This window comes from Anabrus simplex, chromosome 1 (assembly GCF_040414725.1).
Source record: "Anabrus simplex isolate iqAnaSimp1 chromosome 1, ASM4041472v1, whole genome shotgun sequence".
NCBI lineage: Eukaryota > Metazoa > Arthropoda > Insecta > Orthoptera > Tettigoniidae > Anabrus > Anabrus simplex.
The window spans coordinates 483,190,615-483,207,236 of record NC_090265.1 but is presented as its reverse complement, the minus strand read 5'-3'; the positions used below and the strand labels follow the sequence as shown (position 1 = coordinate 483,207,236).

The window sequence follows — 16,622 nt, the reverse complement described above, 5'->3', positions numbered from 1 at the left end:
ATTTCTTCTTCAAAATGTTTTTGCGTTTAGTCTTGCATGCAGTAGAGAAATCAGTTTTCCTCCATTTCATTTCCTTGTCTTTTCCTACAAAATATAAACTCGATACAGCCTCACCAACATTCATCGTTATCATTAGGGAGCGGATTTTTATGTAATTACATATATTTTTTTTTGCATAAGTTTTAACGCAAGTTACTAAGTTCATTATTCCTATTGTGCATCCCAAAGTGTAAAAACTGAATCTTATTTCACATAAAAACACATATTTTCACATTTTTTAAATGTAAATACATATTTTAAGAAAATCTATAATAAGCACATAAATCGGCAATATTTGTTGATCAATACAATTTAAAATGCTTCTGTGTTATAAAATAATGCTCATAATTTCATTTTACGATTACGGTATTGTTTTTAACAGTGTATTTAACATAATGTATCTGAATGTTTCGGCTATTTATGGACTTCCGTCCATAAGTTCTAAAACTTTCTGGTCACTGTCTACGTCATTACATTTAGACAGCGATTTGATTTGCTGCACAAGATGTTACCTTGCACGATGTCATTCCAACTCTTTATGAGTCAGTCCTCTCGGGTTTTGTTTATAGAATATCAGCGAAAGGCAATCGCAGAGAGATAAGGTGACGTAATTCCGTTACGACATGGGAGACTCGGAAGAATATTGCCCCACCATTAGGTAGTGGAATTTCATCACTCCTAAGAGTAAGGTTAGCTGTTCGGGTCCATATATCATTCCCTTGGTCGTGTGATTTTGTATGGATTTATAAGAAATATTTCCTTCAGTTTCCGCTGCTATTCTTTTTATTGAAACAGTGATTCGCGGTAAATGCGTGTGTCGTAACCTGCAAAATAATGCCAAAAGAGAAGTCGAGTACAAGGTTGCATCGTCAACAATATGTACTGTAGTGGAATTTAAAAGCATTTTCACTACCGATGGAAAAGTATTATTTTGCTAACCGTGTGGTAAAACAGTACGTGCAGATCAACGTTCTCAAGTAACCCAGCATTTGTCTGGAAATAAGCATACTGCGGCTGCTTTGTGTGTGTGTTCGCGACAATTGCTAATAGCTGAACCAGCTACTTCAAATGCAGGCCCATCTAAATATTCCCAGTATTATTTAGATGTGTGCAGAACATTTGTTTGCGCCGACATTCCTCTTGGTAAAATAAATAATCCGGGACTGAGAAATTTCCTAACAAAGTACATTAATTTTGAGCCTCCAGACGAATCCACATTAAGGAAAAACTATCTCCCAAAATGTTACGAAGAAACTTTACAGAGAATTCGGGCAGTATGTGATAGCGAAAAACTGTGGGTGAGCATTGACGAAACCACTGATTCAAGTGACAGAAAAGTAGGAAATGTTGTAGTTGGTGTGTTGAAGAATGACAAAACTGCTTGCGAACATTCTTATTTGCTAGCGTGTAAAGAAATGCTTGCTGCAAACCATGTCACTTTAGCTAGGTTATTCAATGAAGCCATGCACTTACTTTGGCCAAAAGGTATAAAATACAACCATGTATTGCTTTTCCTTACTGACAGTGCAGCTTACATGAAAAAGGTAGCCGAAGGCCTTTCTGTGAGCTTTCCGAAAATGATACACGTAACTTGCGTTGTTAATGCTCTACAGAGGTTATGTGAAACTGTGCGGGCTCAGTATCCTTAAGTGGATAAATTAGTGTCTAATGGCAAAAAAGTCTTCGTAAAAGCACCCTCAAGAATCGATCTCTTTAAAGAGAAAAACCCAGATCTTGCGCTTCCTCCTCTGCCTATTGTTACGCGGTGGGGTACCTGGCTTAGCACTGTGGTATACTATGCAGACAATTTCGAAAGTTTTGTTTCTGTTGTGAACGTGCTAGGAAAAAATGACGCGTCATCAATTGAGATTCTTCAAGAGATACTAAAAGACAGCTCTTTGAAAAATGATTTGGCGTTTATATCTGCCAATCTAAGTTTTTTGTGTAAAACTATAGACATACTTGAAAAATCCACTAACCTGTTGTCCGAAACAGTGAAGGAAGTGCGCGCTGTTGAAAATAAATTAGATTCACTCCCGGCTTCACTGGTACAGGGACTGTTAAAGGGGTTATTGTTGGTGACATTCCTCTCTTTAACTATGCTCGTCTGACTTCCTGTGATGTGGAGCGATCGTTTTCGCAGTATAAGGCGTTCTTTAGAGATAATCGGCATGCATTTGTGATGGACAATTTGGAGATGACCTTTGTTGTTCACTGCAATTCTGAGACTACTTCTAGCAACTAATATTCCAGCGTGTGATGGGTGAATACGAACTGGTACTATATTTTCAAAGATGATAGGTTGCTTTTTGCCATATTTAAACAAAACATTACCTTTAAAAAAATAACCATAATATCTACTCTGGCATATCAAAAATTAATATACCATACAGCACGTTTCCATACACAGACACCATTTTGCCTTAAGGAGCACGTTTGGTAGCACCATATTCTAATACAAAACATTATACTTATTTACTTCTTGAGCGCGAGTAGTTATGTGATATTTAAAGGGAAATAATTTCAATTTGTTATCACATATTTTAAAGTTTTCAGCACATAAAAAATAAATATTTTTCACATTTTTAGCACATAAAAATCCGCTCCCTAGTTATCATCACAACTCTGTTCTGAGTCAGTTTGGTGGTCACTAAATTGAACTTCTTCATTCTCTGCATCAGAAAATTCACTGTCACTATCTTCTTTGCTTGAATCAACTAGCTGATCATCTTGCAAGTTGTTTAGAATTTCACGGATAGCGTCATCATCAATCAGCACCGAACTGAAAAAATTACTACTATAAGTATGATATTCCTAATTCACCACTGAGTTGAAGGTTACAGAGAGATAACTCAAACATGTTTTCATCCACATAATGAAAAGCAGAACAGATTTATAATAAGTCCATAGAAACGGCAAGAATTTCAAATGTGTTTGATTAACAAGCTTTACGGCTTAATGTACGACAAATAGGCCGTGCTAATTAGATATAAATATTAAATATGAATCAAAGAGTATTGCCAGAAATTTTATCAGTGATAGAAATAAACATAAAGACAAAAAAGTAACAAAGATACTTGGATAGTTTTACTGACATGATCAGGCACGCGGTGCACTCAGTGCATCAGTAGTGTATTGGAAAGGAAATGTGTTTCTAGTGTGGCCCCCAAATGGAGCTGCAACAATCGCGTCTTCAGCACACGACAGCAGACACTCCACTGAAGGAATAGGCAGGCTAACAAGAAAATGGTGCTCATCCCGTCCACACACCCCGTGAAAAAGGCGGAGGGTTAATCTAATACTTCATTCACATTCCTGTTTATTATGCTTTATATCCTCTTTCCTTTGTGGAAGTAAGGTAGATTTATCTTCCAAATATCAATGTTCTTTTGTGTTACTCTCCTCTGTCCCATGGGGTAAGTAAGGCCAAAAACGTAAAACTAGTCCACAAGTTGTTGGGCACAAATCTTTATCTAGCTTATTTCTGTGTTGTTATAAGGATGACCATAACACCGCTACCATATCGCCTGTAATGGTACTAAAATGATTAAAGGAGGGAGTGGAGTTCAAACTTGCATACTTCTACAAGAAAGACATGCTCCAGACACTGGAGCTACAGAGACACGTTGGACAAAGACTAGTACATACTTGTCTTCTATATCTGGCCCAGAGTAATGTTAACCCCGAGACATTGGGTAGCATGTATTACACTTTCATCACGTAATTTGACAGTGTGTACACCAAAATTGCCTATAGTATTAGTATGGATTCTCCCTGCAAACTTCTACGTTATGGCTATAATGACCCATATAAAATGTGCTATAGGACTTTTAACTTTTGTAACTTTAAGACATGGGCGATTACATACATCTAGTACTATACATAGCTCATTGCAGCATTTTTCTAAAGCCCTTCCAGCCACTATTTATTAGATCATTCCTTTCTCCCCTTGCAATACTCAAACCATTCCTGTACTCTCACTAAAAGGTTAACTCCTAAACTGTTCATGCAAATTACATAAAAAGGGGGTATTTTTATCTTAATTAAATTATTGAGAAACAATTTATTTTGATTTAGGTTAAGTTAGGCTACATGAATAATCTATGATTTCTAATTTTAAGATGTTTTTTTTTTACTGCAAACTAGAACATTAAAATGCTTGTTGAGGGCTACCTTTTACAAATAGTGCAAACGTCTTAGACTTTTTAGTAGAGCTGTTTGTGCTAATCTATCCTATGTATACTAGGGATTCCATCCTGGATGGTAAAGGCAGCATAACTCCATTTTTGTCAGACTCATAGCTCATCTTCCTGGGGTTTTTGTACTTTTTTTTTGGTTTTGTTTCATAAACTCGAACCTTCCTTGATAAATGCCCTGCGCAACAGTGAAAACCACATCAAAATCTGCACACTGGTTTTCGAGATTAGCCAGGACAAACACAGACTGGGGGCGTTATTTGTGTTATGTCTAGATTCTATTAATTCATTCAGCTTTGTGATGTAGAAGTGTTCAATATTATCCATAACACACCAGTAAGTAGTTCCTCACCGAGCAAGTTGGCCGTGCGGTTAGGAGCACGCAGCTGTGAGCTGGCATCCAGGAGATAGTGGGTTCGAACCCCACTGTCGGCAGCCCTGAAAATGGTGTTCCGTGGTTTCCCATTTTCACACCAGGCAAAAACTGGGGCTGTACCTTAAGGCCACGACCGCTTCCTTCCCATTCCTAGGCCTTTCCCATCCCATCATCGTCATAAGACCTATCTGTGTCGATGCGACGTAAAATAAATAGCAAAAAAATAAATAAAATAATAGTTCCTCAAGAACTGTACTAACTATCAAATTACAATTTGTACCGTATTGACCTTGGTTTGTACAGGCTGTTAGTTTGTTACAAATGAACTCTCTTGTGGGTGAATTCCTTTTTACAATTTGCTGTGCGTTGCACCAACACTGACAGGTGTTATGGGGACGATGGGATAGAAAAGGGCAAGGATCTGAAAGGAAGTGACTATTGTCTTAATTAAGGTACAGCCCCAGGATTTGCCTGGTGTGAAAATAACAAACCACGGAAAACCATCTTCAGGGCTGCTGACAGTGGAGTTCGAACCCACTATCTTCTGAATGTAAACTGTTTTGGGTAAAAACTTGAATAGAGAAGTAGATTAAAGTTCCTCTCACCGGGTGAGTTGGCCATGTGGTTAGAGGCGCACAGCTGTGAGCCTACATCTGGGAGATAGTGGGTTCGAATCCCACTGTTGCCAGCCCTAAAGATGGTTTTCTGTGGTTTCCCATTTTTACACCAGGCAAATACTGGGTCTCTACTTTAATTAAGGCCACGGCCGCTTCCTTCCAACTCCTAGGCCTTTCCTATCCCATTGTCGCCATAAGACCTATCTGTTTCGGTGCGACGTAAAGCCACTAGCAAAAAAAAATCAAGTTCCTCTCACTCTGGACTATCTTAGAAGTACAGTAGGTTTCTAGAATTTCAACTCTTCAGCACAAGTACTGAGTCAGTACCTATCTATCTTTGCATGTAAACCTCCCTCCTGCTTCCCCCTTCTCCCTCTCTCTAACCTCACAGATTACCAAACAGCTTTCACGTGCATTAAATGCAGGGTACTGTATATTCCCAAACCTCTTACAGAACAAAGAGCACTACCAGGAATAAAATATATCTTAAAATTGTTCAAGAAAAAGAATTGAAATAAAAATCTAAGGCTTAAGTTGTACCTAATTGTTTTTCATTTTATTTTTACCAGGTGAGCGACATAAATCCCCGGATATACTTCATTGCTTCATTTCTTGGCTTAATCCCTGCCCAGGTGATCAACATTTACCTGGGTAGTTCGCTACGTTCAATGGAAGAGGTTTTATCAAACAAATCCACTGCAGCAACAGGTGTCATTGTATTCTTTCAGGTAAGTATTGACACCTACCTGGTGGCCATAATCGTTAAGGTGTCAAGTGTGTATGGTCTGACATAGTGGTTAGCCACTTCGAGTCATGTTGGTGGAAGAAACGTTCACTATCAGAATGTTAGTGTGCACTAGATTGCGTGCCAAAATCCTGGAGTAAATTCCAATCCTTTTCACAGTGTTCATATGGAGTGAGGCTCTTTTGTGTTCATTACAAGAAAAATACAATCAACCTCTCACAGCCATGACGTTTGTACCTTTTTAAAGAAAAATATGTTTCCATTAGTGAAGTTATATGGGTTACAAAAACAATGTAATGATGATGATCATACTTGAACTAAGTTATTTAGTGAAAAATACTATTTTCCCATAAAATGAATAATTTTTTCCATTCTAGGGTATGAAAACACACTATCTCCATAATTAGCACAGCCTGCATGGTGGCAGCGATCATTTAGGCATACAGGCTAAATGATCGGACACCATGGTTATCCGGTTCAAGTCCCGTTGATCGAAGAAGTAAAACACATTAGAATGTTGGCTGGCAGGTTAGAAGATGTGTTGGTATGCATTATCTAATCACTAGATTGCGTGCCAAATGCCTGGATTAAATTCCAAACCTTACTCGTATGGACTGAGTACATGACACTGTTGATGGTGATTCGTCTGTCGGATAGAGACATAAAGCCCCGAACAGAACCTCTGGTGCTATTAGACAGGCGTAGGCTATGTGTCGGCCGAGGTTTCACCCTCTCCCTTCCCACTACCATACGAGTATATTACACCATTCAGTTTCTTTATTAACTCCTCTGATGAGGTTGATGCCAGGAAGAGCATCCGGTTATAAAAACTTGCTATGAAGATTCATCTCACTTCATACCCAACCCAATATAAGTTGGACATACAAGTTTGAGGAAGGACATGTTAACAAATGTGTATCTTGGATGCTTCGTTGTAGGTGTTTCTATGGTAGAGACGTGTTTCAGCTGTAATGGAATTTTGTATGCATGGTTCTTTCTCAATAAAATGTCTCTCATTCTACAAGGTGAGGTTGTCATTTTGTTGCGCATTCAGAGAGCTAGGCCAAATGGCACTATCGAGATTCAACCAAACTGGATTTCAAAATTTATTCTATGAGATTCACTTGGTTCTTCTTTTGATCCAAGTGAGAGCACGATGTTTTCCAAAGTAGCAATTTTTTGCCCAAGAAACAAACAAGTTAACATCATCAACCAATAGGTTCTGAATAGCTTGAAAGATGACCAAATAACATACATTACCATTGACTTCATAGTGTGCAATGATGTTATTGAAGTTAATAAAGTTGGTTTGTGCCATGGAACGAGATTGAGCCAAAAAAAACATCGTTCATGCAGAAGTTCAGACGGGCTCAGCTTCAGGAAGAAAGATTAGAAGAATAGATTTAGCACCTGTGAATTTGGGAATACCATTCGTTCTTAAATGGAGACAATTTCCTCTAAATTTAGCCTTCTCTATCACAATGAATAGCCACCAGGACAAACTTTAAAGTTGGGATGAATCTCCCCAGTGTTATGTACATAGCTTTTTCAATAGTATTCAGATCCATAGACTTCAAAGTACAACTCCAAGCTACAATTGAACCCATAAGGCTTTGTAAGGAAATACTATAATAACTGTTTTGATTCCATTCAAATGCTGTATAAAACCTGGAAAGTGTAACCTTTATACATAAGTTATATTAAACCGCTGTTACATGGTGAGTGTGGTGCTCACATTCATTGTGTATTGCTTGTTGTTGGAATGTTACAACACCTATACTTTTGAAACAGTTGCGCTCAGTATCGAGTAACAGTGCTACTCACATCGTAATAAGTCAATGTTTGTCTTTTGCTTATGTTTAATTTATACAAGTTATAATGGCATGCACTGATCAGATAATTTCATGGTTGGGTGAAGCAATGAATGAAGTGGACTTGAACACAGAAAGTGATGAAACAGATGAGGTTTACGGAAGTGATCGTAAGTCTGAAACAGTGTGTCTACAAATTCTGAGGAAGAGTCGTTGATTGAAGACTGTATTCTGTGTGTTTTAGGAAAGAATGGAATTACCAAGGGAGGCTTCCCTGCTCCCGTTACAAATGTCCGAACCTGGAAACAAAATTTGTAAATGTTCCAGGAAAGGTGCAGAAAGCAACGGAAGTAATGACTAAGTGTAAATTGTTTGTTTCCTATTATGCTGGATTATATGTTTGCATTATTTAGTTCAGAACATACAGAAAGCAAGACTGAGATGGTTCGGACATGTAAAAAGAATGGGAAAAGGAACAGGTAACAAGAAAGGAATTGAAAAGGGAAGTTAAGGGAAAGAGACCAGTTGGAAGACTGAGAAGAAGGTGGATAGATCAGATTTGGAAGGGCATTAGAGAAGCTGGATAGGATGTGGCGGAAGTAATGGAGCAGGAAAAGTGGAAGGACAGAAAGGAGTGGAGGAGGCTTGTTAACCACACCCGGGCGACTGGAGTGGAACATTGATGATGATGATGATGATGATGATGATGATGATGATGATTTAGTTCATACTAAGCTTACTCTTTGTACCTCAAATTTCTTTATATTTAAGTATTCATGTTCATAAATAAATTGTTTGTTTACCCTTAGTCGCGTTTCTTGATATGGCCAAGGTCATATGAATGTATATCGCATGTTTTATGGCAGGATGCCCTTCCTGACGCCAACCTCAGTTGAGGAGCTAATGAAGATGAAATGAATGAATATGAATGAAACTGGGTAAGGAGATGGAAGGAATAAGCTGTGGCCCCAGTATATGCATGAAAGTGTAAAAAGAAACCATAGAAAACCATTCTCAGGACAACCAACAGTGGGGCTAGAACCCACGCATCTCCCGAATGCAGAATTTGGCTCCATAGCTGTAGCGCATTAACACGCACGGCCACTAAACTCGCTCAACTATCTCACTATTTCAAATTGACGTATTAAAATACGCTTCCATCTTTATAAGGGCATATTATGGCCTATAGTTTAAAAAAATCAACAACAATATTATCTTAGCTCTGGTACAGCACATTATTTCCAAGATCATGTGAAGCAAATAAAATAGCACCACTAATTAGTGGTGTTTAAAAATGATAATTATTATAATTAGTGTGTTGTATCATTTCAGATTACTATTGGTATTTCTCTAATGCTGTATGTCCTGGTGAAGGCTAGACAGGAACTTCGCAAAGCTCTGAATCTGAGGAATTACAATGAACTTCCCTAATTTGCTGCAAGGGAACAACGAAGTGTGTAGGTATTTGAAAGGTACAGATATTGTGAACTAGTATTAATCTGTCTCTCTACAGTGTATGGTTTGATATCTGTTGGAGGATATTATAGGAGGTAACATTGGTTTTTTGTTTTTTTTTTGTTTTTTTTGTTTTTTTCTTTCTACATATTGAACTGCAGTTTTTAGAGCTGACTTGTTGATTCAAACTTTTGAACTCTCTCGTACAATTCAAACTTACAATTTAAACTCTTTAATATTATGTGGACTCCACCAGATGAACTTTGCCTCTCATTCATACAAAAGAAATTACATTATTGCATCTTTTCTAATCTCAGGACATTTTTCATTCTCATTCCTAGCACCACTAATATACAATGACATTCCCATCTCACTTATTATAAGTGTATCTGATATAACAGCTACTAACAGATGTTGACTTTTGAATATTTCTTAACAAATTTTGATAGAATTGTTTTGTTTATAAAATGATAGAAAACAAATGTACTTTTGAACACTAAATGCATTTATGCAGTGAAAATTCAAGTCATAAAATCCTGTAGCAGAGGCCATATAGAAGGAAGTACCAAGTAAGCCCCTTTTATTTAACATGTGTCATAAAATGTTGTGTTAAAAAATACCAACTTAGAATTCAATTTCATGGTGATGTGACTAATTCATACATTTGGACAATTAAAACTCTTCTAAATTCCTCTTGAAATTACTTTGTACATCCATGCTATAAGTTAATAATTAATTTGAATTACAGAAGGAAGTCCTAGCTTGTCCTATCGCATTGTCATGGAAAACCTATCCAAGTTAGTGCGATGTTAAACCTCTAACAAATTGAAATTTATCCTGATTTTGACTGGTGTTATTAAAGCCAGGGATGTCAAGCACACAGTCCATATCATTCCAAATGCCACCAGAAAAATATTAACTTCCTGTTAAGTTTGGCACTAATCTAATGGTTAATGGAAATGTATATATAAATAAAAATAAATTAATCACACAGTAAAATACCTTTGGCAGGTATTAGAAATTATGTAATACATAACAATTCTTCTTGTAGTGCCACCTCCATTACTCAAAGCTGACCACAATCACAACAAAATCTATACAATGTTCGGCTGTCCTCATCAGTCTACTAGAATCTAGTCCTGTCCAATCCCGTGAGTTCCTCAGCCAAGAGTGTTTCCTATGTCCATCAATTTTATCCTGCATGATCAGTTTAAGTAGGTTGTACTTTCATTCATCATAATATACCAAAGGTAGGCTGACTTTCTTTTCTTGATTGTACACATCAACATTTGTTTCCTCCTCATGCGTTCGAGTACAGCAGCATTGGAGACTTAGTCAGTCCATGAGATCCGTAACATTCTTCGGAACACCCACATCTCAGAGGCATTTATTCTCTTAATGGTGTTACATTTCAGAGTCCATGTTTCAGCGCCATACTGAAGCAATGAATTTACGTAGCACCTGATGAATTTGTGACATGCCTCCAAGCTGAGGCTTCTGTCACAGTTCAAATAATTGAATAAACTCAGCTAGGTTGTCTTCCATTCTACCGTCAGAGGTTGTAGGCTATATTCACTCATATAGAAATGAGGCTGTGCAGCAGACTGCACAGCGTTCACTGTAAACCCAGCAAGTGGAAACAGTAGACAGATACAGCTTCACTTGTCTTTAGTGAACGCTATCTGTGGTGTCGCATCTGCTTTAAACCTGTACACACGTGCCCAAGGCAAAATACACTCTGACTCTGCCTCTTGGTTACTAGCTCTAAATGTAATATATGATGGTCATTTGCTTCAAGATTGAAAATGGGATCTCAGTAAATTGGTGTAAAGAGAAAAGTTGACAATAAATGTGAAGTGTTTAATGTAGCATGGCAAATTTCATATTTCTTTTCTGATAACAATGGTACACCTGCATGTCTTGGTTGTAAATATGTTGTTTCTGTGGTAAAAGGATACAATGGGAGACACTATTATGACACAAACCCTTGTGAATTGTATCGTAAATAGACCAGGCAAATTCGTGTGGATTAAGTGGCTAAACTGAAAATTTTAAATAGGTTAATAGAGTTGTAGAGTCTGCCACTGGAGCATCCTATGTAATATCTCATAAAATGGCACATGCATAAAAACCCTTTAGCCAGGGAGAGTAAGTGCTTGGTTGCTGACTGCAGAATTACTAAGTCCACAAAAAATAACAGTTTTCAAACATCAGTCTTGCTTTCAAGATATACACTTGCTGAGCACGTCAGTAATATTTCAGAAAATTTAAAAGAGCAGCTAATCAAACTGCGTTTTCTGTAGCAGTCGACAAGAGCAGCGATATAAAGACGTGACAGTCTAACATTGTTAGTTCGAGGTATTGACAAAGACTTGATCGTAACTGATGACTTCTAGAAGTAACACAGCAGATGTTTTTTCAGCTTTAGTGGAAGTTATGCAATATGTCATTATCACCACAAATAGCGCTGCTTGTATGGCTGGGTTGAGTTGAAAGCAACAACTGAAAATTTCAGATAGGCACTCTGTCATACACCAGGAAGCACTGTGTAGACCCATTTCATGGAAATAATGATGCATATTGACAGTGTTATTCATTCTCACACTAATAACCACCATCAGTTTATTACTTTTTTAAGGAAATTGATGAACAATACACAAAGCTACAGTATCATTCCAAATTTTTGTCAAGTTGGGGCACAGTTTCAAAAAGATTTTGTTAACTTAAAAGAGTACATTGAAATGTTTTTAGTTGAAAAAATATCAACATCAAAGAGTTTTATGGCAAGTCATGGAAAACTGATTTAAGTTTTTTGGTTGACATCACACAGCATGTAAATTCATTATATTTGGTACTTTAAGGAAAGATCAAATTGTCACGCAGCTCTTTTCACAGAAGTTTCAACACTAGAACCATGGCTGGGTCATTTCTGGGTTCTTTCTTCCCCATCTTCTTTGTGTGTCTCTACCTGGAGGGCTAGATTTTTACGACTTCTCATAAATAAGGGTCTTTAACAACCACACATAATTTTAGTTTTTGGTTTGGGGCCTGGGGGGGGGGGGAATCCCCTGTTTAGAAAAAAGACAGATTTACCTAGAACTGTGGCTGGGTCAGATTTAACCCGTCATTGGTAATAATGTGTTAACATCTGTTCTTCCAATTAGCTTCTTATACTTTTACTTCATCTGTTACTGGGATTCTTCAAGCATATACTATATACTGTGCTCAAGCTGACAACATTGCATTGGCTGCGGAGGAAGGGTGAGGTAGGAAACCGCTTAGTCACATCTGAACAATCATGCAGTAAGGACACTACTCACACTTTGTTGTGCAATAAGTTGTTAGTTTTGCAGTATCGGTGTGTAAATAGTTAACAATGGCCGGATGTCAATGACTTATTACTGAACAAAACATTATTGATGCCATAAATGACATTTCTGATGAGGAATCTGAAGGGGAACCCTTGGATTTTTCGTCTGATGAAGGATCACAGCTCGTACTTTCAGATTCATCATCATGATTCTAGAGCAGCGAGATGTATGTTTGGGAATAGCTGCCAACCAAAAGTGGTACACATAAGACTTACTATCTGGAAAATATATACTTTTGTGTAGGGCACTCAAAGGACTCCTTTGAGCGGGGATGGGAAGGGGGTGAAGTATAAAAATCTTACTACTGTTTATATAAAAATGGATGTATATGTGTGCGTGTGTGTAAATGACACATCTCCTCCTAAACCACTGGAGCAATTTCAACCAAACTTAGTAAGAAATATGTGTACCATCGGGAGACGAGCAGTGTGGGGGTAAGCCATCCCTAGCACCCTTAAGGGAAGGGGTCAGGGGGGGTTAGTTATAAAAATAATCAGGAATAGTGTCAAATTCATAGTTTTCGGGGTCACTGAGTTGAAAAGTAATACTCCAGAATTTTATAAAGTCCAAGTTCAGCCCCCTTTTACGTGGGGAACAAAGGAGGGGTGAGATATAAAAATAATTAAAAACAGTTTAGAATCCGTAGATTTCAGGGTCTCTGAGACGAATAGTAATACTCCGGATTTTTTACAAGTCCAAGTGGGGAGCGAAAGGGGTGAGATACAAAAATAATTGAAAAACTATATATAAAAATCATATTTTCATTTTCTTACTATATAAAAAAAATGGATGTGTGTGTGTGTGTGTGTGTGTGTGTGTGTGTGTGTGTGTGTGTGTGGGTGGGTGTGTGACATATCTCCTCCTAAACCACTAGAGCAATTTCACCAAACTTGGTACACTTATCAATTAGTATTAGGAGACAAACTGCGTGAGGGTAAGACACCGCTAGCACCCTTATGGGCAGGGAGTGAGGGGGGTGGTATAAAAATAATCTAGAATAGTATCGAATCCATAGTTTTTTGAGGTCGCTGAAATGAATAGTGACACTCCAAATTTTTTAAAGTTCATGTTCAGCCCTCTTTGGGGTGAGGGTGAGGGGGGAGTGAGATATAAAAATAATCAAAAACAGTGTCGAATCTACAATTTTTGGAGTCACTGAAATGAGTGATGACAATCCAGATTTTTTATCTCTTAGGGGTGGGAGGCGAGAGGGGGACAGTCTCATTGACAGTTGAAATCCTGTACATCATATCTATAGTGCGACGGCTAAATACATAATTTAATTTAATTTAATTTTTGACAGGGTCAAATACTTCCCAGTCGATTCGAGCTTCCATAAGGACGAAGTTTTACTCGAAAATTAAATAATCTAAAACTTGAAATCAAACACATCTAAATTATTCTAAAACTACATAATAGATCGTTACATATCAATCTGCAAGTCAAAAAGGAATTCTATTAACATTCACTTCACACAGAACTAACTGGTAATGCAGGTACCAACTGATGAGCCCAGCCTAGCACACGGGGGTGAAACGTTGGCAACCAGGAATGAGTTAGCTGGAAAATTTATAATGTCCAATGTCCAATAACGGACCATTTATATTGGTATTATAAATTTACTCATTCGGAACAAAATATTTCAGATTCTCTTTGGGGAATCAACATCTATATCATCTGATGGCCAAGCAGGCATCAATTTTTAATAAGGAGACAAAGTCTCTTATAGTGCATTGGCACTGCCGGTGGCTACAATTAGCCTACACAGTGGCCTCCACGGTATGCACTAGCCAGGTCTTGGTAGGTGTGCTAGGTACCAACTGATGAGCCCAGCCTAGCACACGGGGACGAAACGTTGGCAACCAGGAATGAGTTAGCTGGAAAATTTATAATGTCCAATAACGGACCATTTATGTTGGTATCAGTAATACTATTGTTTAACGCTAGTTTCTGGGAACGTGGGGCATTACGGGTCGGATCCACTGATTGTTTTAAATTCATATCCATCTATTCATTCTTCGTCTTTCCTGTTTTGAATTCTGGTTAGTGGATGATTTTGGACTTATAAATTGTCATTAAATTTGTCTCATTTCATACCATTAGGTGCTGATGACCTAGATGTTAGGCCTCTTTAAACAACAAGCATCATCATCATCGTCACTTTTATGGGGAAGCTGTCTGAGGTTGAGACAGCACAGTGTATCAGCTTGCTGGTCTTCCATATAAAATTTTGGCCCAGGCGATAAGCTGCTCCAGAATACCACGGTCACGAAGTGCATATCAGATTGACTGATATGGAACATGGTCACCTTCTCAAGGTCAAGGAAGGCAATATAAATTGACAGTCATTTTTCTCGATGTTGCTCTACGAGCATTGGAGTTGTGAAGATAGTCAGTTGACCCAACTCCAAAAACGAAGTAGCACTGGTTGGTGTTAATTTTGAGAATTTTGTGCAGGCGCTGGTCGAGGATTCTCTCAAATTTTCATGGTCTGCAACAGGAGACAGATTGGGTGGTAATTAGAGCGGTCTGTCAGGTCACCTTTGTTTATGAAGATTAGAACTGTGATGCTTGTGAATCATTCGCTGGGGATACAGTCAAAGATTACTACTATATTGAAAAAACTTATCAGCCAATTGATTGGAGTATCTTGTATTTCTCTCAGCTTCCAGAAGTCAGCAGGCAGTTCATCTAGTCCTAGCGCTTTTCTGTTCTTCATACAGTTGATAGCACTGGTAACTTCATTGGATCTGATTTCTGGGATAAGGCCTGCCATTGGGATACCTTCAAGAATAGATGGTTGCGGGAACGTGCTGTTAGATATCTCATCAGAATGTTGTTGCCAGCGTTTGAGGATCTTGTGCCTGTCCTTTAGTCAACGTGTAATGGGATAAGAGTGTGTCCACCTATTCAATACACAATTATTAATGGCAATACAACTCTATTTTCATTAAAATATCATTGGCTATATTCTCATTAAAAATCAATGAGACTAGTTTCGACTTTCAGTACGAGGTCAACCCCATCGATTACAGTGAACGAAAATTGCAACATTAAAAAAAACAGAAAAGCAAAAAAAACCATCTAAAATATGTGATGAAATAAAACACTTTGAAAGTTTGTAAGTCTTTGATATCAGTAGTAAAGATATAGAGAGTAACACAAACATCTGTCAGTTACTATACAATATTAATGTTTTGTGTGAAGGTAATATTTTATGAAGTTGGATGGCACTTCGTCAGTACAACAAAACAATACAACCAGAAAACAACCAGTCATAACCTTGTTTGCAGTAACTTATAATAAATGTTTACAGGATGTGATATTTAACAATATATCAATGTTGGCTGAGAGTGACATATATAAACACCAGAACTGTTGAATACAGTGGCCCAGTAGATGATTGTAGGTGGTTGTCAATATGGATCGATTTTTATTAACCAGAATAGATGTCTGGAAAGAAAAGGAGAATCAAACCGCTGTTTAGTGAAGAAAAGGAAAGACAAGATAAGACGTATGTTATATGAGACTTGCCGCCCCCCATCCCTCTCGTTCAGCTTAATGGGTGTCTTTCTACTATGGTAATGTGCGCCACACTGAGTGAAATATTGAACAGGAAGGTCAAAACTAGTCCATTGATTTTTTAGCGATAATACACTGACTGACAGTGACAATGCAACACCAAGGAGGAGTGGTTCGAAAGGGATGAAAGTTGGGGAAAAAAACAGAGACGGCACGGACGAATAATTGATGTTTATTTCAAACCGATATGCAGGTTACACAATGCGCACGGCATTGACTCAGTAGGATGTAGGACCACCGCGAGCGGCGATGCACGCAGAAACACGTCGAGGTACAGAGTCAATAAGAGTGTGGATGGTGTCCTGAGGGATGGTTCTCCATTCTCTGTCAACCATTTGCCACAGTTGGTCGTCCGTACGAGGCTGGGGCAGAGTTTGCAAACGGCGTCCAATGAGATCCCACACGTGTTGATTGGTGAGAGATCCGGAGA

The 16,622-nt window shown here is 38.1% G+C and overlaps 1 protein-coding gene across 2 annotated transcripts in view; it reads left to right on the top strand.

Annotated features, from left to right (window-relative positions):
- Positions 1–16,622, top strand: part of LOC136867486 (protein maelstrom) — a 156,144-nt gene that overhangs the window by 107,170 nt on the left and 32,352 nt on the right. For both annotated transcript variants that reach the window (XM_067144711.2, XM_067144698.2), the window contains 2 exons: positions 5,798–5,956; positions 9,117–9,256. In XM_067144711.2, the coding sequence (XP_067000812.2) occupies positions 5,798–5,956; positions 9,117–9,215 (258 nt within the window). In that variant the 3' untranslated portion in view covers positions 9,216–9,256. The remainder of the gene's footprint in view (positions 1–5,797; positions 5,957–9,116; positions 9,257–16,622) is intronic.